We start from the raw sequence: 25952 nt of genomic DNA, 5'->3' as shown, positions 1-25952 counted from the left end.
AGTTGATAATACAACTATCAAACTAGTAAACCAGCTAAAATATCTTGGTGTCATCTTGGACCCTAATCTATCATTTCAACACCACTTGAAGTACATAAGAACAAAGATTAAGAATTACTCTGCACTGGTTACCATAATTGCAAGACGGGATTGTGGACTCAAAAAGCACACCCTGTCACTGTTATACGACTATATTCTTACCTGCAATAATTTACCCGTCTCCTGTTTGGTTCCGTAAAGCTGCAACCGCAGTAAACCGAAGAACATTGGACACAATCTAACAGTCGATACTACTCACCATCACCCGTGCCAACCATACAACCAGTACACACGCCCTCCAGGTCCTTGCTAGGGCCCTCCCTCTGGACCTTGAGATAATCCGCTGCGGTACGACATATTACATTGCCAAGGCATTGCCCTGCACCCTTTTGAATTTCACCATAGACCCAACAGCAAATCAGAAGGCAGAGAAATAGACTCCAAAGGCATCTATAGCAGGCATGGCAGGATCGACAGACTGCATCTTGCCCAGTATTGTCAGGGTGTATCCAAAGCCCCCAACGTGGTTTCATCCTGGACTATTCACAACTTACACACTGACCAGCATGAATTACCTACTGACCGGCCACGGATCATTCAATGAAAAATTAACCAACTTTGGGATCATCTAGGACCCACGCTGCACATGCGGGAATGCAGAGAACGTAAGGGGGCATAAATTCCAATTGAGGAAAGACAACTGTAGAATAGATATGCGGAAATCTGCCTTTAGCCAGGGGGTGGTTAATTGCTGGAACAAACTTCCATTTGCCGTTGTGGAAGTTGATAGGTTAAATAAATTTAAGGAGGAACTGGACAAACATTTAGAGTGAATGGTTGTGTGAATTTTTTTTTTTTTTTGGCTGATGCTACGCTTGCTGTCTTGCATCACATGCCACGATTACTATTACTATAATCACTTACTTCTAGCGGAATCTGGAATCACGTCTCCTCGGCCCACCAGAAGAGTACAAGGCTTTTACTAAGTATGCACATTAGCTTTTTGCCCGACGCAGGACATTAATTGCCATACACAGAGAGCACTAGCACGGACTTTACTGATGCATGCCTTGGAATTGACTATATGACTAAACTTATTGGAAATGGAGAAACTACCTCGATAAACTGATCTGACATAAATGACCAACAAAATAAATACTTCTAATGAGAGGCAACTGAAAAATGACAACACCAGACTTGACAACCCTGGACTTGAAACTGCACCTTGAAAATAACACTTACTGGACAGCATACCGTAGGGATCCATAGGAGAACCGACACGTACTACTATCAAGTTACTGATTTGAAACAATGACAAAACTATTATTATTATATTTAGGCCACTCGAATAATTAAATTCGTCTGCCGTGCTTTGCGTCTTATGTCTGTTAATTTCGTGTGTTCTATGGTCGATTTGTCTGTTTTGCTGGACTAAAAACCCCAGTTTCTGGAGGAAAAACCTTGCTATCTACGCCTGAGACCGACTAACTCAGCCACGAAGTGAAAAAAAAAGCCCAATAAAGTTTCTCGCGTCGTCGACAGGATTCGAACCCGGGCCTTTTCCATCAGGTGTGTGGAAAAGGCCCATTGAAACAACGACAGTGAAATCAAACTGTTAGCTGACGAACACTGACATGGACTTTTTAAATGCAGGCCCTGGAACTGTTTATATGGCTATACTCTAAACTCTAAACTGACCAGAAACTGACAAAATAATGATGCTTCCAATGAGGGACACAGGGAATTGAAACCACTGTACTCGAAAACCCTGGACTTAAAATTGCTTCCTGAAAATAACAACACCAATCGGATCGATCACTACCCTCAGGACCACTGAGAATGACATATACTTCTACCAATTACTGACTTGAAACAATGAGAGTGAAATCAAACTGCTGGCTGACGACCTTACCTTTGTTGACCAGGAGCGATCCTACAAAACCGGATGTGTCGTACTTCGATCGGGAGCCACCAGAGCCACTTAGACCATCAATTCCTAACTGTGACTTAGTCCTATTAGAGGCAATTAAACTGGGCCTGTCCTCTCAAGACAATGGCCATTGTTAAGGCAGAGCACCCAAGAAAACCCGGAGGATGCAAAAAAACACTAAATGCCAGCTTCCTGAATGTACTTCTTGTCTGGAATAATGGATCCATTACCTGACAGTCACTGTTGACATTCTCGACCTGAACGGGGCGCTTTAGCCCAGTTCACTTTTAATTTCCATCCCTTGGGCAGAGGGAGGAGACGGTTTTCTATCCCCTCCCCTCCCTCTCCCCTGTTTTCTCCTGGTGGGGCTTGTCCCCACTGACCAGTTTAGGGTTGTCTTACCTATCATCCCCATGTTTATAACTGTCCACCCCTCCCTCAGACCCTACTCCTACTCTAACTTGTTATATTTTTATTATTTTTATTTTATTTTTTTAATTATTATATTATTTTTATTTTATTTTATTTTTAATTATTATTTTATTTTATTTTTTAAATTATTGTTTTATTATTTTTATTTTATTTTTTTAATTATTTTTATTTTATTTTATTTATTTATTTTTTTAGTCCCTTGCCACTGAAATCTTCGGCAATTAAGTGGCAGGGCCTGTCAGTGTACTTAAGCGATACCTATACTGCCTAATCTGCCTCCTGGGGGCTAAGTGTGAGCAACAGGGGTACAACCAGGTGCCCAATGGTCAGAAGAACAACATTACACGACACTGCACAACGCTACGACACATACTACACTTTTTAAACTTCTGGCCTTCACAGAGTACTGTGATGCATAAACAGAGTACACAACGCGGAGATGGGGGAAACCCCTGGGGCCGTTAGAAGTCGAAAGCACAGAGTTGTTCTTGCCTGGACCGAGTTTCTCCCCCCCCCCATTGGGATTTGGGGCTCTTTTCGGTCCGATATCCAGATGCATTATACCCGCTCTACCTTCCCCCGTCTGAGGATCGAGTTTGTGTGGAAGAACAGTGATAGCAGAACTGTGCTAGTAGCAATGGCATTTTGAGAGAACTTACACAACACCACCAGCAATACGATTTATCCACCACGTATTCATATAAAGAAAACAGAGGAAGTTATTGCATATCGAAACGTTGCATCCAATTTTAATTTATTTTTTTATTTTTGAATGAAAATTTCTTTCCGGAATCATCCATGATTGTTTGTAGTAGAAACTGTTAAGATTTATCTAACAATAGGTGGCAGATAAATCGTAAAGCTAGTGTGGTTTGAGTATTTGGATGTTTTTTGGTTCATCTTATGAATACCTATTCGTATCCTTTTATTTAGTCATATGAATTGTTTTGAGTCACCCAGAATTCTGTCTGTGGTTTTTCAAAGCAACATTCATAAAAGCATTGAGAATAAATCCGTTCAGCACATGTCCGTTTAGATGCAACTGCATTTCAGAACGTAATGTATACAGTTGAGTTTCGTGGCGATGCTTTACCGGTGTAGTATGTAATCAGTTATTCACACAATCAATAAAATAAAATAATAATAATTTATCAGTATTATGTTATAACTCATTAATAGTGCCTATGTAATGATAACTGTAACTCCATCAAAACAGGAATATACCCTTTTCATCCTCAGTTTAGGGAAAAGCATTTTTTGGCTAAGATTTAGTACTCGGTGCACCCTCTCTATACTCGCCGACACGGCAGTGATTGACGGGTGCTGACTCCGCCCAGTGTCATGTGTTCTCCTGAACATACGGAAACATCTGGCACGCGTGCCACGCCGTGCGTGTCACCCGTGTTATGAATTTCGCTGTTAGAAGTGTCACGTGGTGTTAATACTTGATTAGCATATTATTTAATTTTATCGATGCGTAATTATAAAGCAAAAAAAGAAAAGTTGTTTGATTTTGGAAAAGGCTGAATAATACGTATATTATTCGTCCTGAATAATACATCCCCACAGAAACGGGGGGGTCTGGGGGGCAGAGCCCCCCAGAAAAAAAAAAAAACCTCAATTTGCGTATTCGATTGTTAGTGACTTACTCTTTGGTTTCCCCTGGTTGAGATGGGTGTCTGTTGTATTGGGTGATTTTTTTTTTCCTGCGAAATATTAGTTCGAAAATGTTGGGTTGTTTTGAAAATATAATTCAATTGATGAGGTGAGTGGTTTTCTGTCGTTTTAGCATTTCTGTTGGGCATCAGCAATTTTCAGTGTTGCCCATGGTGTTAATTTTTTTCCAGTGTTGCACGTGGTGTTAATTTTTTTTTTTTAGATTTTAGATCAGTGATTATTAGAGTGCTTGTGATTAATTTTTTGATTTTAGCATTTCTGTTGACGGGCATCAGCAATTTTCAGTGTTGCACGTGGTGTTAATTTTTGTTACAAATAATACTAATTACTTGTTTTTTACAATACTAATTACTTGTTTTTTCCGGCCAGAAAGGCAGGGGATTGGGATCCCCGTCTAGTAATGTACCGGGCGAGAAGAATCAAGGGTTGCACGTGGTGCGAATTTTTTTTAAACAAACAAAAAAAAGAAAACTTGTTTGGTGTTGGAAAAGGCTGAATAATACGTATATCGGGGGTGTGGGGGCAGAAGCCCCCACAGAAACGGGGGTCTGGGGGCAGAGCCCCCAGAAAAAAAAAAATAATAATGATCCCCCTATTTGCGCTAAAAATAATTGCCCTAAAATTATAGCTTAGATTGTAAGCTATAGCTTGGAAAAACGTGCATTTTTGTTTGTTTTATTTTTAATAATTGTTCATTTGTCGTTCCTTTTCTTTCGCGAAAATTACCTTTCCCCCTTTTTTTTTTTTTCTTTTCGGTTGTATCCGACTTATTCAAATGTCACGTGATATTTTGCCCCCAGAAAAAAAAAATAATAATGATCCCCCTATTTGCGCTAAAAATAATTGCCCTAAAATTATAGCTTAGATTGTAAGCTATAGCTTGGAAAAACGTGCATTTTTGTTTGTTTTATTTTTAATAATTGTTCATTTGTCGTTCCTTTTCTTTCGCGAAAATTACCTTTCCCCCTTTTTTTTTTTTTTCTTTTCGGTTGTATCCGACTTATTCAAATGTCACGTGATATTTTGTGATCCACGAAAACCGTATTTTTGTAACTTGAACTTTTGAAATTATTGGATTTATCCTGTTTTCAGCGGCCGTATTTGTTGCTGTGCCACCCGCGTGTCACCTAGTACCGTTTGCCGAGGAGAATAGCGGGAACGCAGTGAGTGGGCGGAGTCACAATCCGTCAATCACTGCTTTCCCCCCTCTTCTCCTCGCCGCCATTTTGAAGGGTGCACCGAGTATTAAATCTTTACCCATTTTTTTTTTTTTTTTATATTATTTCATACATATTAATCTCCCGATACACAAACTCTCGATTTTACGAACATGAATTTTTGATACCACGAATTCGACTTACAGACTTTTGTGCACCTTCATGCTATTTCACTTCAGTGATTTACTATGAAATGATATGATGCTTTGCACCAACTTTTTCGTCCAGACTTATATTTAACTACATGTTGAAAACACTATTAAAAAGTGCAGTGTGGTAAAAAGTCCACCAAACATTACCTCTCATTTTAAAAACTGAACTATGATGGTAAAATTTTTGTTTCTTGATTTTTCTTGCAGATCCTTCAACTTTACAGCCCTCTTCAGGATCCAACAATAGTCAGCCATCATTTTGACATTCCACCACCTCCTCACCATGTCTTTAATGCCCTAGTAAAACTTCTCACCCTGTTCTTCACTAACACTTCCAAGATTTTCTGAGAAGTAGTCGACGTGGGAGTGTAAAAAATGTGCCTAGACACTCGTGTTGCAGCCCAGCATCTTGAAGTTTGCTAACATATTTTCAACTATATTCTTGTAGTCTGAATCCCTGTTGTTCCTTAAAAATCCTCAACAACAATTCATGCCTGTTTTTCTCTTTTATTCATAGTTCTCGTTTAAAAAACACAGTCCCTCATCAGTTTGCAAATTTGAGGTTCAACAAAAACACTTTGTTTTAGCTTCTCTTGGGAATGATTGATGGGAATTTAATACAAAGGTAGTTGAAGCAGAGACCTTTCTGCGGTAAAGTTTTCACAAACTGTTTCATCAAACCCAGTTTGATGTGCCAGGATAAAAGGTCAGTTTTGGTGACTACCAGTGGTTTATGAACTATGTTCTTTGATCCAGGCAACAAACTGCCCTGCTCTGGCCAGACCTTGCCTGACTGTGCCACTCATACAAAAAGCAAGGCATTTTTGTATAGCCAGATTGCTGTCCAAGTAACGTGTATCAATTTAAAGCCAGCACAGACCAACTAACCACCTTCTTCATACTTAATATTTATCAACAACTTCAAGTTCTCATATGTTTCTTTCAAATGCATGGAGTGAGCTACTGGAATTGACCCATATTTATTTCCATTTTGGAGCAACTCACCTTTGAGACTCCACTTTGATGAGTCAATAAAGAGTTTCCACTGTGTAGGATTGTAACTAATTCCTAAATAGTTCATTAAGTTATTTATATTACTGCAAAAAACTGTAGAATCAAACTCAGAAAAAGTAGGGGACTAGTTCTCATTCTCTGTGTTTGTACCATGAGAAAATGCTTATTAATAGTAGAAGAAAGTGGCTGAATCACATTTGGCCAGCCACTTGATGTCTATGGGTTAACTGTTGATGACCCTGCTCAGGTTTCAGGCAAATTGAATAGGTATTTTGCATCTGCATTCACATGTGAGGAATTCTTTAGGGAAGGGGATACCAGAAGTTTATCAAACTGAAATGAGAAGCTGAATGACTTTGTGATAACCGAAAGGAAAGTAGAGGAGAAATCTTTCAGGATGGACATAAAAAGGCACCTAGGGCAGATGGAATCTATCCAACTATATTAAGGGAAACAGCAAACTCTTAGCCATAATTATGAGCGCATCCTTGGATTCAGGGGAGGTCCCTGTGGACTGGAGATGTGTGAATATAGTCCCAATTCATAAAGGGGGGATCAAAAGGTGACATGAGAAATTACAGACCTGTTACCGTAATGTCTATTCCAGTGGTTTTCAACCTTTTTTTAATAATGGCACCCCTGAGTAATTTATTTTATTTTGTGGCACCCCTACTCAATATATATATATATATAATATAAAAAATATGTTATATGATAGTTATTACAATAATATAACTATAAACAAAATTACAATTCATAATACAAATTATATATATATATAATAATTTTATTCTTTATATAGAGGAATTAAATAAACATCAATTGTAGATCACCACAAAATTAAAAAGATACTGTACGTCTTTTATAATGAAATAAATATATAAATTAAAAAAAATAAGTTTAAGTAACTTAAACCAAAATTACGTGGCACCCCTGGAATGTTGTTGCAGCACCCGGTTGAAAACCAGTGGTCTATTCCATGGAAAATAATGGGAATCACTGGTTAAAGAAGTAATGCAGGACCATTTGGACAGGCATGCCAATATATTGCAATCACAACATGAATTTGTTAATGGGCAGTCTTGTCTAACCAATCTGATAGGTTACTGTGATACATTGACCAAGGAACTGGGTGCAAAAGATAATTTTGATATATGTTTGGATTTCAGGAAGACTTTTGATACAGTTGCACATAAAAGACTGTTATACAAATTGGAGCAGTGTGTCATTAAGGGCAAGTTACTGCTATGGATAAAAGGATGGTTAAATGGAAGAAGACAGAGAATGGTTATCAGTGGGCTCTGCTCTTCATGGATTAATGTTATTAGTGCAGTTCCCCAGGGTTCAATGTTCCCCAGGGGGTCCATTGTTGTCTTCAATGTTTATCAGTGATACTGATGAAGGTATTAACCCCAGGGGCTCACATCTGGTGAGTATGGGTTTGGCACACCCAGGGTCCTGAGCTGGATATCATCATTCTTCTCTTTCTTGGTGATTCCCTTCTATTTCGATTCTCTCTCACTGTCTCAGGGTAACTCGGGAATTTTTTTGGCTGCTGCAGTATAAGCCTCAAGCTTCCTTCCACCATATACCTAATAATAATAATAATTTTTTTTTTTTTTATGAAAACCCCAAACACGAAAGATATCAAAACCTATAGTACTTAGTACCGTGCATGGGCTGAAGGAGAAGTATGGGGGAAGAGGGATGCCGGAAACTTTGCTCTAGAGACTAAACATGGGTTTCACCACTTCAATAATAATATCAGGCTTAATGTCTAAGTTTGCAGATGATACAAAGTTTGGCAGGGTGGTTGACAGTCATCTGTGTGAGCTACTGCAACAAGATATAGGAAAATTGGGTTGATGTGCAGAGAAATCACAGTTGAAGTTTAAAAATTGACAAATGGAAGGTACTTCACATAGGTAGCAGTAATCCCAGCGTATCTTATGTTAATGGTGTTCTTCCACTTGCTGAGACTACACACACAAGAGGGGGCATAAATTCAAGTTGAGGAAGGATGGTTGCAGGATAGATGTATGGAAGTTTGCCTTCAGTTAGTGGATCATTGATTGCTAGAACAGGCTTCCATCTCTTGTTGTGGAAGTGGTGGATTGAATAAATTCGAGGTAGAACTAGAAAATGTTTTGGAAGGTATAGATGGGTGAACTGTTTTTTTTTTTTTTTTTTTGCTGATGCTATATAAGCGTGCTTTCTTGCATCATTTGCTGTTATTAATACTGTTACTACTACAACTCATGACACCAATTTAAGTTATTTGTGAAAAATGGTATGTCAGTAACATTTCTGAAATAAGTGTTAAAAATTGAGTTGAAAACAGTTATTACTTTTCAAATATCAAAAACCATGCAGAGTGGTGTAATTGTGTAATATGTAAGCAGCAGCAGTGAAACAGATTTATATGGATCTTCATCTCACATCATTCATTTACCATTACAGTTAGACAAGAGTATAAAAAATGACACTGTTGCAAAAAAAATAAGGAATTCTAGGAGGAAAAGTTTTGCACTATTTAGTATAATTCTCTCATTATTTCCATAGGATTTCTTTATATCTAATATTATTTAATTGTTTTAAATCACTGCCATTATTATGGATGCAGTAGTGGATTTGCATTTTCAGTGTGGAAATCTCCAGCTTCCACTACCTTCCTTAACAACCAGCAGAGTTTTTGCAATGACATCTAGTTTTTGTTTGTCACTAACATTTGCAAATCTTTTTCAAAATAATCACAGAGATTAACATTGGATAAAGAAGATACCCAGAGAGAGAGAGAGAGAGAGAGAGAACAAGAGTCGGAAGTAGAAGAGGAATCACCAAGAAAGAGAAGAATGATGATATCCAGCTCAGGATCCTGGGTGTGCCAAGCCCATACTCACCAGATATGAGCCCCTGGGGTTTGCATATTATGTGATAATGGTACAAAGGGTCTGCGGGCCGCAGTTTCAGAACCACTGATCTATTGGAATAAGAGGGTTTATTCGTTCTGTTTTTATAGAATGTTAAAGTGCTCTTACCTAACAAATATATGTGAAAAGTTTAGATAATCCATGCTATCTGTAGGAGGTTTCTTGATTTATTTCATCACTGGGAAAACTAATATATTATCTTCATGGATCAAGTAACAATGCAAACAACAAAATTATAAAAAAAACTTCTAATCTCACAAGAACAGTGCTGCCTTTCATTCTAATTTAGATTTTGAAATAAAAGCTTGATGACTTAATGATTAATTAAAAGTATTAACAGTAATAATAAATAAAGAAATATCACTAATAGCTGTGAATGACCATCATCAAGATTAACAATAATTTGTTAGCCTTGATGGCAAGCATAGAAAAATTGTAATATTGATTGTGTTTATTGATTTGATTAAGCAGCATAATTGTTTTCATGTTAAGCTTGAGGGTGCCTCTGTAGCCAGGTGGGAAGGAGCAGCAGTGCGTAGCACACGCGTCTTGATTAGACCAGGGTTCGAGCCCATCACCACCAAATACGGAGGATGTGGAAAGGTCAGGGAATGACCACCGCATTTTCCCGGAGCAATATGGCCTTAGTTGCTAATGCTCCTAAAAACCAAATAACAAACAAACATGTTAAGCTTGAATTATTAGATAACTGAATTTATATTATTTTGAAAGAAACTTATATTTGTTATAACTCTTAAACTGCTTAACTGCTCTAGATATGATGGCAGATGACATTGATGATTTATTGGATGAGGTAGAATCAAAGTTTTTTAATGATTCAAAAGTGTCATCTAACAAAATTCCAAACAAGCCAGAATATGTCAGAGTTACAACCATCACTAGGTTTGTAATTATTTTGCTTACTTTATGTATTTTAAATGAAAATTAGTTCTTGGTCCTATCAAACTGTCATTGTGCTTATTTCTTTATTATACAGTATATATATTTTAGTTTAAATATAATACAGTTAACTGAAAGATAGATACTGTATATATAGTAAACCTTTATAATATGATTTTTTAAGTGAAACAGTCAAAAGTTTGACTGTTTCACTTAAAACTTCAGTTAATCTGAATAATATTATTATTATAGCTTTATTTCGATTATATAACGCATACTAGACACAAGTTAATAAGAATATGCTCCTGAATGATGTTGCTACAGAGTTTACACACAAAAAAAAAAAAAAAAAACAGAAAAGAAATATTCTATGTAACATAAAAGGCATAATAAATTTTTTATTAAATTAACTAACACGTTTTTACAAAATAAAAATCCTGATAATTACAAAACCGAATACTATGTGAAAAAAAAATAGTTCTTTTTATTCTTTGGGTATTACTAAGTTCCCTATTGATATTCTGCAGTATGAAATAATGCTTGATTGTAAATACTAAAGCAAGGTGATGAAATGAGAAAGCAACATTATTAGATAATTGCAGTTGGATAATTTGCATATTAGAAAACAATCAGTCAAACCCAAGTAGATTACAAGTGGGGAGGGTAGCAATTAGATGATAACCCATAGCATCAAACTATAATTGAAGATATATCAGTATAGTTTTATCACTTTGTGTATGAAATTTCAACCGAAAAAAAAAAGTCATTTTATTTATTTTTTTCCTTTTTCCCCCTCTTGTCATGCTTCCAGATTTTCCATAACAGTTTGCTTCTTAGTTTGGTAAAAACCATAGTATAGGTAATTAAGTTTCACAAAAGGTCAAGAGTTGACTTTGGAATAATAAAAATTTACAGTGAACCTACAAATTTACAGACCCCAATTTTTAATGGGCTTCAGATTTAACAGATGAAAAAGTGACTGGCAGTATAGTGTGTTTTGAGTGTGTCAACGAAACAGAGCTATAGAAGAGCAGAGGTTCCCAAAGTGTGGAGTGTGCCCTGGGTGGTATGCTTTTTTTTTTTTTTGAAGAGGTGCACGTTTGCATGAAGCCAGTATATGCATATATAGTGGTTAATGTTAAGACAGTATATGCAAACATGCCTGAAAAGGCAAAGAGTCAGTCAGATATGTTGGTAGCAAATCAGTTTTTTTTATAGCAAAATGACTAAGTAATTGATAATTAATATTAGTAGTGGCAAAATGTTAGGAAGCAAAGTTATATGACATCAGCCAAAAAAAAGGAAAAAAAATTTCACCTTCATTTTCCCATTCCTGTCATTAATTTATTCAAACCTTCTTTAAATTTATTCAAACTACCCAAATTCAGTGCCTTTGCATTTATCAACATTAAACCTCAATTGTCACTTTTCAGCCTACCCATTTAGTTAATCTAGACCTTAAACTAGCATACCCTTATTACTATCATTAACCACTGTGCTTTAATAATGTAAGCTGACATTCAATAAATTACTGATTACTGGCTTTGATGATAAGTACTCATATTATAGAAGATTTCCCATGAGATGAAACTTGGAAACCAGGTAAAATAGATTAAAAAATTAACTGAAAAATAAAATGGTGAGTTTGTGTGATGAGAGGGGAAAAGAAGCAGGATTTTAACATGTAGTTTTGAAACTATTTGCACAGTTCTGAAATATTTGTATTTGAATACATAGTATAGTTTGCAGCTCTAAAAAGTTTTTTAAAAATCCCTAAGAACATGACAGTTTATGTATAAAAGATTTTTTGTACTTCACATATACGTGCATATTCATTTCTGTACTTTTTTATTTCAGAATTGATACAAATGGAAGTGTGACAGAGGATATAGATGCTGCTATTGATGATATATGCAATCTTCCAGAACCTGTGGTAATTGGAAGTTTTTGTATTTCTCTTTAATTTTAGATAATTGCTATTTGAGGTCAGACTGTGTTGTTTTCTCAGCAGTTTTTTAAAAAAAAAATCTGTACATGACTTGTAGAACTATGTTTATATTCTAGAGATATTCTAATAGATACATATTTATATATATATAAGGCGCCTCCGTAGCCAGGTGGGAAGGAGCAGCAGTGCGTAGCACACGCTTCTTGATTAGACTGGGGTTCGAGCCTGTCGCCACCAAATACGGAGGATGCGGAAAGGTCAAGGGAATGACCACCGCATATTCCCGGAGCAATATGGCCTTAGTTGCTAATGCTCCTAAAAAAAAACCAAAAACCAAACCAAATAACATATTTATATATAATAGCTTTGTCATTTTCTCCTGATTGTCTTTAAATTTAGAAATCCAACATCTATCCCATTTTGAGAGTGCAGCCTTTATAACAGACCTGTAGACCAGGCACTAAGCTGTGTTATGTGCAGAGACACTATTTTCTCCATGTGTATCTTGTAAATAAAATTCATTACTTTGCATTTCATGTCCCTCTTACATTTACCTTAATGAACCATGAAAAGACTAACAAACAAACTAATCCTACATACAAAACATTTATGGAGAATTTTTTGTGGGTGTTTTGGAATTCTCTGTGGGTGTTTTGGAAGATCACCACTTGCCACTCATTTGACGAGGTCTTAGTTTACAATCCATAATGAAAGATTTTTAAAGGATAATTGGGATTATAGTTAGTTGATCTTGGGTGGGGGTAGGATTTTTCTCCTATCCCCCTTCCCCCACCATTTATTTTAGGCTTTTTAGGCCACAAAACATGCAGATCAGCACTCATGAAGACATTCTTCTGTGGACAGTACAGATAAAGATCAAGTACCATATTAACTGTTGCACTATGACCAAAGTAATTGTTATGCCAAGGAATTCCTAACCAACTAACTGATTTCCAAGTTCATTTCTTAAGTATGCATGGATTCAGTTATAAGCTCATTCACGCCCATTTCAATTTGCAGTCATTTAAATTTCATTTATTTCTAACTGCATTTTAACTATTTGATACTACCTTACTAAATGGAGATTTTTCTACCATACTTTCATGTGGTAACAGAGACTCCTCAAAATTTTGTCTTCCTCCTCTCTTCTATCAAGTAGTATAAGTAATACCTTTGGAAAGTGTGTGGTTATCTTGGTTGAGACCTATCATTCCTATTTTGTTTGAATAGAAAAAAATGCTTATTACTTTCTGTTTTACTGGATACATTATTTTTTCTCCAGAGTGACACATTTGATTAGTCCAAGTAAATTTTGCAGTAAAGGTTATTAAAGTCAATAATGGGAACAATATTTCATATATATTTTTGTTAGTCATTGAAGACCTAGTATTTTTGCATTCAGAGATTGCTTTTATAAAAAGTTAATAAATTTTGATTTTTGAAGAGTGTATGAGCACAACGGTCATTGTTTAGTTAGAGTCCATTGATTGATTTTTTGTGAGCAGAGCTTCTCTTGTTTTGTTAGATCTTCTTAGTATTGACCTTATATCATATCTTTGTAATGAGGGATCACCTCATAGGCAAAGCACTCAATTGGAGATGGCCTTAAGCGATATCATGGGGCTGGACATGCTGTGACTAATAATGACCTGCCAGTGTGCTGCATTCACAATTTTTGGCATTACATCATCTGTTTTCTTTTTTGATAGTTGCTTGTGAGATGAGGATGGGGCCAAGTGAAGCTGTGTTCTTCCCAGTTTGGTGGTAGGAAACAAGTCCTTTGGTCATTTCTGGTACAAATGACCAATGTACTGAACATACGTTGGTGAAATTTTACCAGAAGTTGAAAACAAGAATTGAGGAGCATACAAGACACTAGGCTTAACAAAGTTGGACCATTTTTAGGAGGATGTGGATCTGTTGGAATGAGTATGAAGAAGGACAAGATTTGTCATGGGCACAAAAGGGTGCCCTTATCAAAGAAGACTTGAGTTCTGTGAATTGCAGCATTTGGAAATTAGGCACCTGCGAGGAGACCTAATTGAAGTGTATAAGGCCCTTACCCTTTCTCTGATTGCACACATTAAGAGGACATAAATTTAAATTGTAAAAGTTTGTTGTAGAGTGGATGTGTAGAATTTTGCTTTCAGCTTGAGAGTAATTAATTATTGAAACAAACTTTCACTTCATGTTGTTGAAATAGATAGTATGAATAAATTTAAGACAGGATTAGACAGATTATTAGATGAGATGCACAAATGATGTGGGTAGGGTTTTTTTTTTTGGCTGATATGGTATAGCTTGTTTCCTCATGTTATTTGCTGCTACGAATATTAATTTCTCTTTTGTTTAAATAGCAGCAGTGCTTATAGCATTATTTTTAATATTACTGTATTACGTTATTTTCTCCACAGTGACAGTTGACTACTCAAAATGAAACCAATGGTAAAATTTAAAATTGAAAGTAATTTTCTTAGAATATGCTTAGTAAAATAAGCAACTTTCTCCTTTTGTTAGTCCCAACCACTGAAATATTCAGTGGTAGGGAACCATTATGTGTATATGAGATATTTTTTAAAATTCTTTTCAATGAATTCTTTAAAAATTCAAATGAGTGAAAATCATATTTTTTATTTTGTTTATGTAGGGTGGTGATGAACTTTCAAGTTCTTTAAAGTCCATTACTAAGGATAGCCCTAAAAGGAGGTATGATTTTCTTTCTGAAATTAAATTTATGTGTAAAAAAACTCCCACAAAAATGCATTTGCTAAATTGTTTGTGGTTAGGATAGTTAGCAGATGCTATTTATGGAGATTTTCAGAAAATAATTCGAACAAATGTGTCTGTATAACAATATAATGGCTACATTACTTTTAACTCAATTGGAGAGGTCTGAGTTTGATTTCCATCATTGACAGAAAGATATTACTGAGGCTTTTTTCAAGTAGGACCTAGTTGGTTGGTTATAGGCAGAATTTTCTTGGGGATTATTCCTTTGTTTTTCATTCCAAAAACAAACAAACAAAAAAAAAAAAAACAGTCTGCTCTAGAACAAATGCAGTTTTTAGACCCAAAAAATGTTCTGTGGCCTGAGTTTCTCTGGTGGTAATCCAAAACGACCGCCCAACACAGGAATAAGTGAAAACATTATATGCAGAAACTAAATTATAAAAATTTATAATTTTAGTTTATGGATTTTATTGATTATTTGAATAATTTGATAGTTTTATTAGATATATGCATATATCTAGTAGAATCCTAACATGAAATGATGCTTACTAGACAGAGTGTGAGTAAATGTCTGTACTTTGCCATAAATTTTTTATCTTAACTTCTTCCTCCTCCCCACCTTAACTTATTACAGTACATCAAAGTACCTTTACCACCAGCATTTCTTACAGTGAGTCGCACTGGGGTGCTCACTGTGCAGTAACTCATCTTCTCCCACTTTAACCTTAAGCCACTTTGTATTATAATATAACAAGAATTATATTATAATTAATTTATATATTATAAATTACCATCTTCAGCCTTGCTTTAGTCTATACAGCCTTATTAGCAATGGCCACATGGTGCAAGGAAGCCTATGGCTAGTGCTGCACCAGCCAAAAAAAAAAATATAATAATAAATAAAAATATAATAATAATAAAATAAAATATCAAAAAAATAAATAAAATAATAAGAAGAAGAAAATTAAAAAAATAATAAATAATAAGAGAAAATTTAAAAAATAATAATAATTAATAAGAGAAAAGGAAATGGACAACCTATGCATTTCCCTCCTCCCGTAGGTAATTGTCCAACTGAACTTTGAATTTCTCCAAACTGCCAGCCTCTACTACCCACATAGGTAACTTATTCCAGTAATTTATAATTCGCTGACTAAAATAAAACTTCTCCCATAACTTGAAATTATGGCCCCTGGTTCTAGAATCATTTATAACTGAAAATTTCATCCTCATTCATTTTACTTATGTCTCTCAGAGCCTTGAACATCTCTATCAAGTCTCCTCTAAGGTGCCTAGTTTTCCAGCTGTGCAACCCACATATTCGAAGTTTTTCCTCATATGGATGCCCTTTTGCTGATCTCACCAGTCAAGTTACCCATCTTTGGACCCTTTCAAGAAGCACAATGTCTTTATTTAGGTGCAGTCTCTTTTTGCTCTTTTTGCAAAACTTTTCATGCTTTCTTCCAGCCAATATGTAATAAAATATTCTTATTTCTAAAAGTTGGTTAGATGTCACACTTGATAACTGATACTACCTGAACATACATTTTATTCTCTACAACTGTTACATTGAATGCAGAGATATATTATGAATGCTTAAAGAGCCCTGGCTCATCATTCCATTTCTGCTTCTTCTGTATGATCTTCACTACTAACTATAAAATTCACCTAACTTACACTAAAGCATATGTTGCATATTATCATTGAAATGCTCTTTTTTGCAAAACTTTTCAGGCTTTCTTCCAGTGGAAAGCCAATATGTAATAAAATTTTCTTATTTTTAAAAGTTGGTTAGATGTCACACTTGACAACTGATACTACCTGAACATACAGTAAAATTTTGCTATAATGGCAATTAAGAAAATCCAAATGCCAATCCACTTGTGGATTTCATATAGCCAAAATAATAAGGTACATAAATGCTGATAAAGCAGCAAGGCATTGGAAAAGTCAATTACATGCTGTGCTATGCATATTCACTTCTTCCTTCCATCCTCCATCTAGGTATCAATTATTCTTTCACTATTCATTAGTAGGCGCCTCATCGACCGGGCTAGCCGGGTGGGTAAAGTGCCTGCCTGGCAACCCAAAGGTCGTGGGTTTGAATCCCGCCTCGGGCTTGGATCAAAGTACTGCAAAAACCTTGGGAGGTGCATTATGGCCACAGAAACCGATGCGCCAACAACTACCAAAAAAAAAAAAAGTAGGTGCCTCCGTAGCCAGGTGGGAAGGAGCAGCAGTGCGTAGCACAGGCTTCTTGATTAGACCGGGGTTCGAGCCCGTCACCACCAAATACGGAGGATGTGGAAAGGTCAGGGAATGACCACCGCATATTCCTGGAGCAATTTGGCCGTAGTTGCTAATGCTCTTAAAAACCAAATAACAACAACAACTATTCATTAGCAGTCTTCTCCATGGCAGTTTAGTTGACACATTACATTGCCACCTGCCATGGAGAAGACTGCTAATGAATAGTTGTTGTTGTTATTTGGTTTTTGTTGAAGTTCCCAGTTTTGTTGAAGTTGAAGTTCCCAGTGTGTTCATGGAATCTCACATGAACACACAGATAGAGTGTGTGTTCATGCTCATATCTGTATACAAATTGTATACAGATATGAGTGTCAGTCTCTGGTGCTGTTAAAAAAATAATCATTTTAATTTGTTCATTAACAGTAACTTTCAGTGTGATTAACAGTAACTTTCAGTGTATCAGTTATGCAAAGGATGATTGCATCAATAATGATTAATTGTTAGTGCAACTTGGGGAAGTGGTTGAACAAAAACAAGTAATAAGCAACAATGGAGAAGTCAGTTTTCTGGTGAAGAAAAGAAGTAGTTGCTATTTCACAGAAATTAATTAGTTAATTTATTAAATACAAAATTAATGCAAGCTTTGCAGGCCAGTGTTTACAGAGGTGAAGTAAAATACACCTAAATAAATGTTTACAAAGGCCAGTGGGTAGAGCAGATAGAGTGAGGTCCTGGTATCGCTGATATTGTAAAAGCCATATATCAAAAACTAGTGGTTATAGTACATTTTGAAACTTTTAAACAAATCACGCTTTAATAATACAGAATTGCTGGGAATATTAAACACAGGAATCAAAATGAAACTAATTTGGGCACGTTACTGTGTTCAATGGTATATGATCACGGAGAATATTCTGTCCCCTCAATAGATCAGTGTCAAGAATTTGGCATATACCTAATGCAGTAATGCATCCCAAATTTGTTTGAAGTCGCACTTGTTTTATGGAGAAGATAATACGATGTGATATCAGATCACAGGTGCCTTCGGTATGGTTGTTATTTCTAAGAAAATATAATATAAACAGCTAATCTATATTAATGCTCGTTTTTACATTTCAGTGCATTTTCTAATTATGAAAGGATTTTAGAAAGCATCAACAAAAGTCATTATGTGCCTTTTCTGAGACTCCCTTCCTCTCTCTCTCTCTCTCTCTCTCTCTCAGCTGCATTTGAAGTGTGTAAAAATTTGTAAAATGAAACGAAAACTCAGTAATGACCTGTTGAGATATTTTTCATATCCCTTGCTAGTTGTCTGTGCAGCTAGCATAGTGGTTAAAATAACCGTCCTCCCCACATTTGTAGAAAAGGCCTGGGTTCAAATTCCATCAATGAAACAAGGTTCTTTTATGGGCTTTTTCATTCCATGGATGAGTTAGTCAGTCTCAGGCATAGACAGCAAGGTTTCCCCATCCCAGAAACTCAGGTTTTTCATCCATCAAAACAGGCAAATCAACCACACACAATTTATGAACATGGGCAGAAGAGATGATATACGTGGGCAGATGAGATGACTCTCCTGGTTGCCTGAAAATAAGGTAGATATCCCTTGCTAGCCACTTAGTAAGTGCTCAATTAGTGCAAATTCCAAACATCGAAAATTGAAATGTAAGGAAACATCAAATTCCCCCTCCCCCAAATATCAGAATTTTTTCTCTAGGACCTTGTTGAAAGGAAAGTATATAGTATTTTCAATCACTGCTCAACTTTTCTTGTGCCGTGAACCAGGAAGTACTTGCTAGGTTTCTCACAGTTGTTCAAGATACACACAAAACTTGATTTGTGCTGACTTGTTTGTTTAAATTGTGACATAAAAAAAAAAAACTTTTACAAAGACCACATTAATTGTAAAGTAAGATTAAATAAATTTAATCTTACCTTACAGTTAAATTAAATAATTAAGATTAATTAAATAAAAAAAATTATAAATCAATCTTGTAAAACAGAAACATCTGTCCAGGCATATTTATGATTTTTATACAAAACAGGAAAATTAGAAAGATTTTTAAATGTTCTCGGTTTTTTTGACTTACCGATAACAAGCACAGACAATGCAACCCAGTAGCATTTGCACACAGCAATTGTAACTCGCTATTTTCTCATCTTAAAACCTGGTACAGGCATTTGAATGAGTATTTTGCATCTACATTCACACATGAGGAGTTATTAAGGTTTGAAAATGGCACAAGGTTACCAAATTGTAGCAGGGTGCTTAATGATCTTGTAATAACTGAGAGCAAAGTGGAGGAGAAATTGTTGAAGTTAAACATAAGAAAGGCACCTGGGGTGGATGGGATCTATCCAGTTATATTAAAGGAGGCGGCAAAGCAACTAAGCAAACCCTTAGCCATAATTATGAGGGCATCGTTAGACTCAGGGGAGATCCCCACGCACTGGAGATGTGCAAATGTATCCCCAATTCATAAAGGGGGGGATCGAAGGGTGACACGAGTAATTATAGACCAGTTAGTTTAACTTCTGTTCCTGGTAAAATAATGGAGTCACTGGTTAAATATGCATTGCAGGACCATCTAGACAAGACTGCAGCAATAATTCAGACACAGCATGGGTTTGTTAAGGGAAAGTCTTGTCTGACAAATTTGATAGGATATTATGATGTGGTTACAAAGGAACTGGATGCAAAAAATAATTTTGATATCATATATTTGGATTTCAGGAAAGCTTTTGACACTGTTGCGCATGGAAGACTATTGTACAAATTGGAGCAGAATGGTATTAAGGGTAAGTTGCTACAATGGATAAAAGGATGGTTGAGTGGGAGAAGACAGAGGGTGGTAATTAATGGGTGCTGCTCTTCGTGGACTAATGTTATTAGTGGAGTCCCACAGGGTTCGGTGTTGGGTCCTCTGTTGTTTTGTATATTTATCAATGATATTGGTGAAGGTATATCAGGCTTAGTGTCGAAGTTTGCAGATGATACAAATGTTGGCAGGGTTGTTAATGACAGTAATGGCAGTGTGCTACTGTAACAGGATCTAGAAAATTTGGGCAGATGGGCTAAGAAGTGGCAACTAAAGTTTAACCTTGACAAATGCAAAGTACTGCATATGGGTAGAAGTAACCCCAGAGAAACGTACCAACTGTGTGGTACTACACTTAAGGTGGTAGAAAATGAAAAAGACCTGGGAGTAATTGTGCTGTCAGATATGAAGTTTTCTGAGCAATGCAGACAGGCTGCTAGGGCAGGTCATGGGATTTTGTCAATGATATATAGGAATTTTGCTAGCAGGGAAAAGGAGGTGATTGTCCCTCTGTATAAGGCAATGGTCAGGCCACACCTTGAGTACTGCATACAGGTCTGGAGGCCTCATTTTAGGAAGGATGTAGATTTGCTTCAGCGTGTACAGAGAAGGGCAACAAGATTGGTGAGGGGAATGAAGGGATCCTCTTACTGAGAGAGGCTTAAGTTCTGCAAATTGCAGTGGCTGGAGACTAGGGACCTGCACGGTGATCTGATTGAGGTGTATAAGGTCTTGAATGCGTTGAGCATGCTGAATTCTGATGGGATCCTTCCACTTGTTCAGATTACAAACCTAAGCGGGCATAAATTCAAATTAAGAAAAGATAGATGTAGAATAGATGTGCGGAAATTTGCCTTTAGCCAGCGGGTGGTTAATTGCTGGAACAAACTTCCATCTGTATTTGTGGAAGTTGATAGGTTAAATAAATTTAAGGAGGAACTGGACAGGCATTTGGAGGGAATGGTGTTTTTTTTTTTTTTTTGGCTGATGCTGCATAAGCTCATACACTTGCTTTCTTGCATCACATGCCACTATTACTACTATTTCTCTTTTAGTGGCTAGGGTTTTTCTCGGTAATGCTTTCTGTAATAAGTCCGTTTCATCAACATTATGTTTTCTTTCTCATAATTTGCTATAACTGAAGCAAACCTACTTTTAAAGGACACCACTGCTGATTCGTCTGTAGAAAGTTTCTTGCCTTGAATATCTACTTCACATATACCGTGTCTCAGTTTAAAGTTTTTTCGGCCTGCCTTAAAATCTTCATTACCTCTTAATTTTCAATTAAAATCCAATGCTTTTTTCACACAACAGTGGGATTTTCAGGTTTTGATATTGTCTTTTTCTTGCTAGATCCTCCTTCACTATTGATAAATCGACATTTACGTTTTATTAGATTCTGTTGTATGGCATTGGAAATCTTGATGTCGTAAATTGTTGAAGTTCCCACATTAAACTCTTTGGAGAGATTTCCTAAATTTTCACCTCTTCAAATTCTATTAATAATTTCCATTTTTTGTTGCATTGTTAAAGCTACGCATTTTCTTTTCATTCACATTTTACCATAAAAAATTGAGAATAGCAATAAATCACACAGTTTCGGGCCGATATTATTCTTACTGAATCTGGAACTAAACTAATCTGAAATTTACTCATGGTTTCTGAGAAAACCCAGTAGTCTCTCCAGGTGGGCAGGAGCAGCAGTGCGTAGCATATGCTTCTAGATTAGACCAGGGTTCGAGCCTATGACCACCAAATATGGAGGATGCGGAAGTCAGGGAATGACCACCGCATATCCCCAGAGCAATATGGCCTTAGTTGCTAATGCTCCTAAAAACCAAACAACAACAACAACAACCAGTAGCCTGTGATATTTTTCTAAATCACATTTCTAAGGGTCACATAGAATTCTAGAGGTCACAACCATAAAACAATAAAAACAAATTGCAGTTTTCAGTTTATTGGGCTTTTTGTTTGTACAATCTGTTATAAACAGATGGTAAAGATATTATTCTTACTGAACCTGGAACTAAACTAATCTGAATTTCATGGTTTACGAGAAAACCCAGTAGTCTCTGTGATATATTTTTCTAAAACACATTTCTAAAGGTCACATAGAATTCTAGAGGTCACAACCATAAAACAATAAAAACAAATTGCAGTTTTCGGTTAATTGGGCTTTTTGTTTGTACAATCTGTTATAAACAGGTGGTAAACTCGACTCTCGCTTATTAGAAACAAATTTCAATTTGCAAACATGATCACTATATCCGGCACTTGCTGTAGTACCATTAATGAAAAAAAAGAAGAAAGATCAGCCTTTCAAATTATTCCGGATAACTGACTTCCGGATAATCGACATTCTAAATATAATTGGGAATATCAGTCTTTGCTCTTCACTTTTTTCACTATTATTAATGACTTAACCCTGGCTAATCCATGACTATTTGGGTTGGCTCATTGCTTTGGTTATTCTATCCAAAATATTTTGGATGAATTGGTTAGAGGTAGGTTGTAACCAAGGCTCCATACTCTTTATTATGAGGCATCTCTTTTCTGGTAAAAGTGAAGAGATCTATCTTGTCTCATTATAATTAAAATTAAAATGCTAGCATCTTATGTTTTAGAACTTTTAATTTTAAGAATAATTTCTCCATAGGTGTACAACAGTATATCTTGGTGGAACTTCAGTTTCCTCAGGATTATCAAGTGGAATATCACAGAAGTGAGTAGGAAAAAAAATGATTGAATATTGGGTATTTTTATATGTAGCAATTTTAAGAACTGGAGAAAAGTGGGGAGGGGACACTTTTTCCTACCTCACACACTCCACTTCCTTTTTGAAATTAAGAGTTAAAATTCTTGGCTATTACAAATAATTCAAATGTAGGGTATTAGGAAATTTTACTTTTGTAAATTATATTATTCAGTCATAAAAAAATTAATAAATTTCAACAATGGTAAATTACATTCAATTCATTTTCCAGGGCTTGTAATAACATACGGTGTACAGCATGTGACTTCAATGTATGCATTTTTGATGACTTTGTATGGGATAAATCTACAGATTATTTATTTTTGAGAAACAACATACCTGACTTCGAGCGCCTGAGGAGAAAATTGCAACATAAAAAAAGTAAGAAAAATTGTGGTACTTCTTGAAGGAGGTATAATGTAAAAATTTGAATTTTTTTTTGTATTTTTTTTGCTGACTTTAATTTTAAATTATTCAAAATTTAAAATTTTATTAATTAAATTAATTATTTAATTAAAATTTTATTCTAATTTTAAATTATATAAAAGTGAAATATAATTTGCTCAAAAAAGTTTTTTAATTAATTTTCAGGATGGCGAGCATATGCCTGCCAGTGTCAGTATTCCTCTGTCAGTGCAGCTGTCAGTCTGAAAGAAATGCCAGCTTTAAAATGGGTGTGTGGGGGTCACTGAGTTCGAGGGATAAACAAGAATAGTACAAGAAAAGTCAGCTTCAGTTTTCAAGTTGTTTACAATACTGGTTTACTAATAACTTAGAATATGTTTTAAAAAATTGGATTAGTTATGGTTATATGTATGATTATGAAAATCAAATGATGCCATAAATCAAATAAAATTAATTATTTTTTTATTTTCATTGTTTTTAGAGGTATAACTTTATCTTTTTAATTGACTGGCTTACAAAGCAAATCAGAAAGGCTGATTTTTTTGAAAAAATATGAAACAAGCTTTTACAGTAATCTTCTAATTTACAAACACTTTGTGTTCCTCAGTAATCTTTAAATCAAAATCATGTAAATCAGGAGCAGCTTTCTCCATAATCGTTCCAATAATAAGGAATGATCCATGCTAATTTTATGAGTAATGGCTTCAGTTTTACAGTTCCTGAAGCATTTCCACAAAGCATTTCTAAGAAGAAGAGTTAAACAGTCCTTGGCAGGTTTAAATCCAGGAGCATGTTTCTCTTCACGGGAGACGAAAGTTCTTGAAGGCATCTTCCAATAAAGGCTGATCTTATTCACATTGGAAACAAGAGCATGTGGATATTCACCTCTATAAGTCACTTGAAATGCCCAGATATGCCTTTGCTGTTTCTTCATTAGCACTGGCAGCCTCACCTGTTAATTTTATATTGTAAATTTGAGTTTGCTGCTTGAAATTAGCAAACCAGTCTTTGCTCAGTTCACTAATTTCAGGCAGTTTGCATGGTTTCATCGCCATCTCCCTTTTCTTTTATCTCATCAAACAAACTTTTTGCTTTATCACAAATAACACTTTGTGTGAGAGGAATATTTCTTTCATTTAACTAGTCAGCCCACAATGAGAGGAATATTTCTTTCATTTAACTAGTCAGCCCACAATGACAGTAACTATTCCATTTTTCTGATCACAGGACCACGAGTATCCTGTGATCCGGAAAACTGCTACAACTCTGCATAGCAGAGTTGTAGCAGTTTTCCTTCTTGCAGTTTCCATTGTCTTTTTAATTTTATCAGCATTTTTCATGATTGTTGTTACAGTGGAAGGTAGCGATATGTAGCTCCCTACAAACAGTAGAACATAATTGTCCATACTCCATTCTTGTAATAACTTCCATCTTTTCTTCTAATGTTACAGATTTGCGTGATATTTTGACCACATTTTCACTGGCAGTTGTACTTCCCCTCTTATGACCAGACATGGTTCCACTTTTATTTTTTATTTTAAAGAACAAATTTATAAAAATTCTAAGACACAATAAGAAAGTACACAATAAACTCTGATAATGTAGCACAGATAATTATAAACACAATATTCAGCTTCACAAACTGAATTTTAAAATAAATTCACCCTTAAGTAAAGGGCCAACTGCATGCAACATTGTATCGAGAAAGAGCATGTGTATACAAATATATTGCTAAATGCGGTGTTGCCATTAATACATGCCCAGTAGTGCTGTTGCAGTGACTTTTTTGGTGGTGTCAACGCAGAATAGGATTTTCCAGAATTTTGGGGGAAAACTAAGGAAATTAATAGAAATTTTTAAAATTGGCAGATATTCAAATTGACATAAATCAAACCATTGTAAATCAAGAGGCCACTGTATGTTAAAAATAACAGGTGAAATAGGAACATGTTGGGCAATACAGTAAGTTGAAACACATAAAAGTGTGGGAGTAGCAAAATCTGAAATGGGGAAGGTGAGTTCACATGCATAATATAAAATATGCAACCAGATGGACTAAAAATGATCATTAGATTAGAGAATATGTGTAAAACAATGAAGGTTGAAGGGTGTGAAATGTGCTAAACTGAATGGCATATAAACTAAAGAACAAAACATTGTCATTATGGTAATAAAGGATGTAATATTTGTAATAAAGATGTGTGGCACAATTGTCAATAAGCAAAATTATAATTTTTTGCCTACAATTGTTTGTCTCGTGATTGTAGCTAGTTATAGTAGAGGGAATGCTACAATCTGCCCCTTCTCATCAACAAACTGTTAGTCTAAGAAACGTACTGCTAACGTAAGCAATCATTACCATAAATTATATGAGTGAAAGGTGTGCAGAATGAGAGAGAGAAGAGGGCAGCTAATGAACAACCTTCAACCATCTGTCAATTTCTCCCTTTTATAATATGTCTGTTATCTAAGTTCAACGGTGAGGAAAATTTTGGAAAAACTGAACATTCTTGAAACATCCCAATTTGGCAATTTATTTATTTATTATAAAGATCTTAAATTTGTCCGATACATCACAGTTTGTATTAGACTAAAAAGAGTCTAAACTCGTCTGCATTCTAAATGTCACTCGGAGCACAGTTCTAAAGTAATTTAGGCACTGTCAGTCATCTAAGAATTAATGAAGCTAGTGTCAATGGATTCCATTTCATCACTCATTTTTCTGTAGAGTAATGAATGTATTGCATTTCTGTA

The 25952-nt window shown here is 35.6% G+C and overlaps 1 protein-coding gene across 1 annotated transcript; it reads left to right on the top strand.

Annotated features, from left to right (window-relative positions):
• Positions 1-1914: 1914 nt before the first annotated feature.
• On the top strand, positions 1915-23517 carry LOC150082666 (cilia- and flagella-associated protein 418-like). The gene is made up of 7 exons (XM_090378236.1): positions 1915-2041; positions 10168-10294; positions 12149-12224; positions 14887-14945; positions 22698-22763; positions 23026-23174; positions 23385-23517. The coding sequence occupies exons 1-7, from the start codon at positions 1915-1917 to the stop codon at positions 23483-23485; spliced, it is 705 nt and encodes a 234-aa protein (XP_090234362.1). The 3' UTR covers positions 23486-23517.
• The last annotated feature ends 2435 nt before the right edge of the window (positions 23518-25952 follow it).

The sequence above is a fragment of the Mastigoproctus giganteus genome, chromosome 7 (genome assembly GCF_048544385.1).
Source record: "Mastigoproctus giganteus isolate SK-2022 chromosome 7, ASM4854438v1, whole genome shotgun sequence".
In the NCBI taxonomy this organism is placed as follows: Eukaryota; Metazoa; Arthropoda; class Arachnida; order Uropygi; family Thelyphonidae; genus Mastigoproctus; species Mastigoproctus giganteus.
The sequence above is the reverse complement of the archived record's forward strand: the minus strand, read 5'-3'. Positions and strand labels throughout refer to the sequence as shown.

Excerpts from the sequence above, each read along its gene's own strand:
- LOC150082666 (XM_090378236.1), top strand. The coding sequence starts at position 1,915 with ATGAGAGTGAAATCAAACTGCTGGCTGACGACCTTACCTTTGTTGACC. Across the intron at positions 2,042-10,167 it reads TAGACCATCAATTCCTAACT|ATATGATGGCAGATGACATT; the intron begins GTGACTTAGTCC and ends TAACTGCTCTAG. Across the intron at positions 10,295-12,148 it reads AGAGTTACAACCATCACTAG|AATTGATACAAATGGAAGTG; the intron begins GTTTGTAATTAT and ends TTTTTATTTCAG.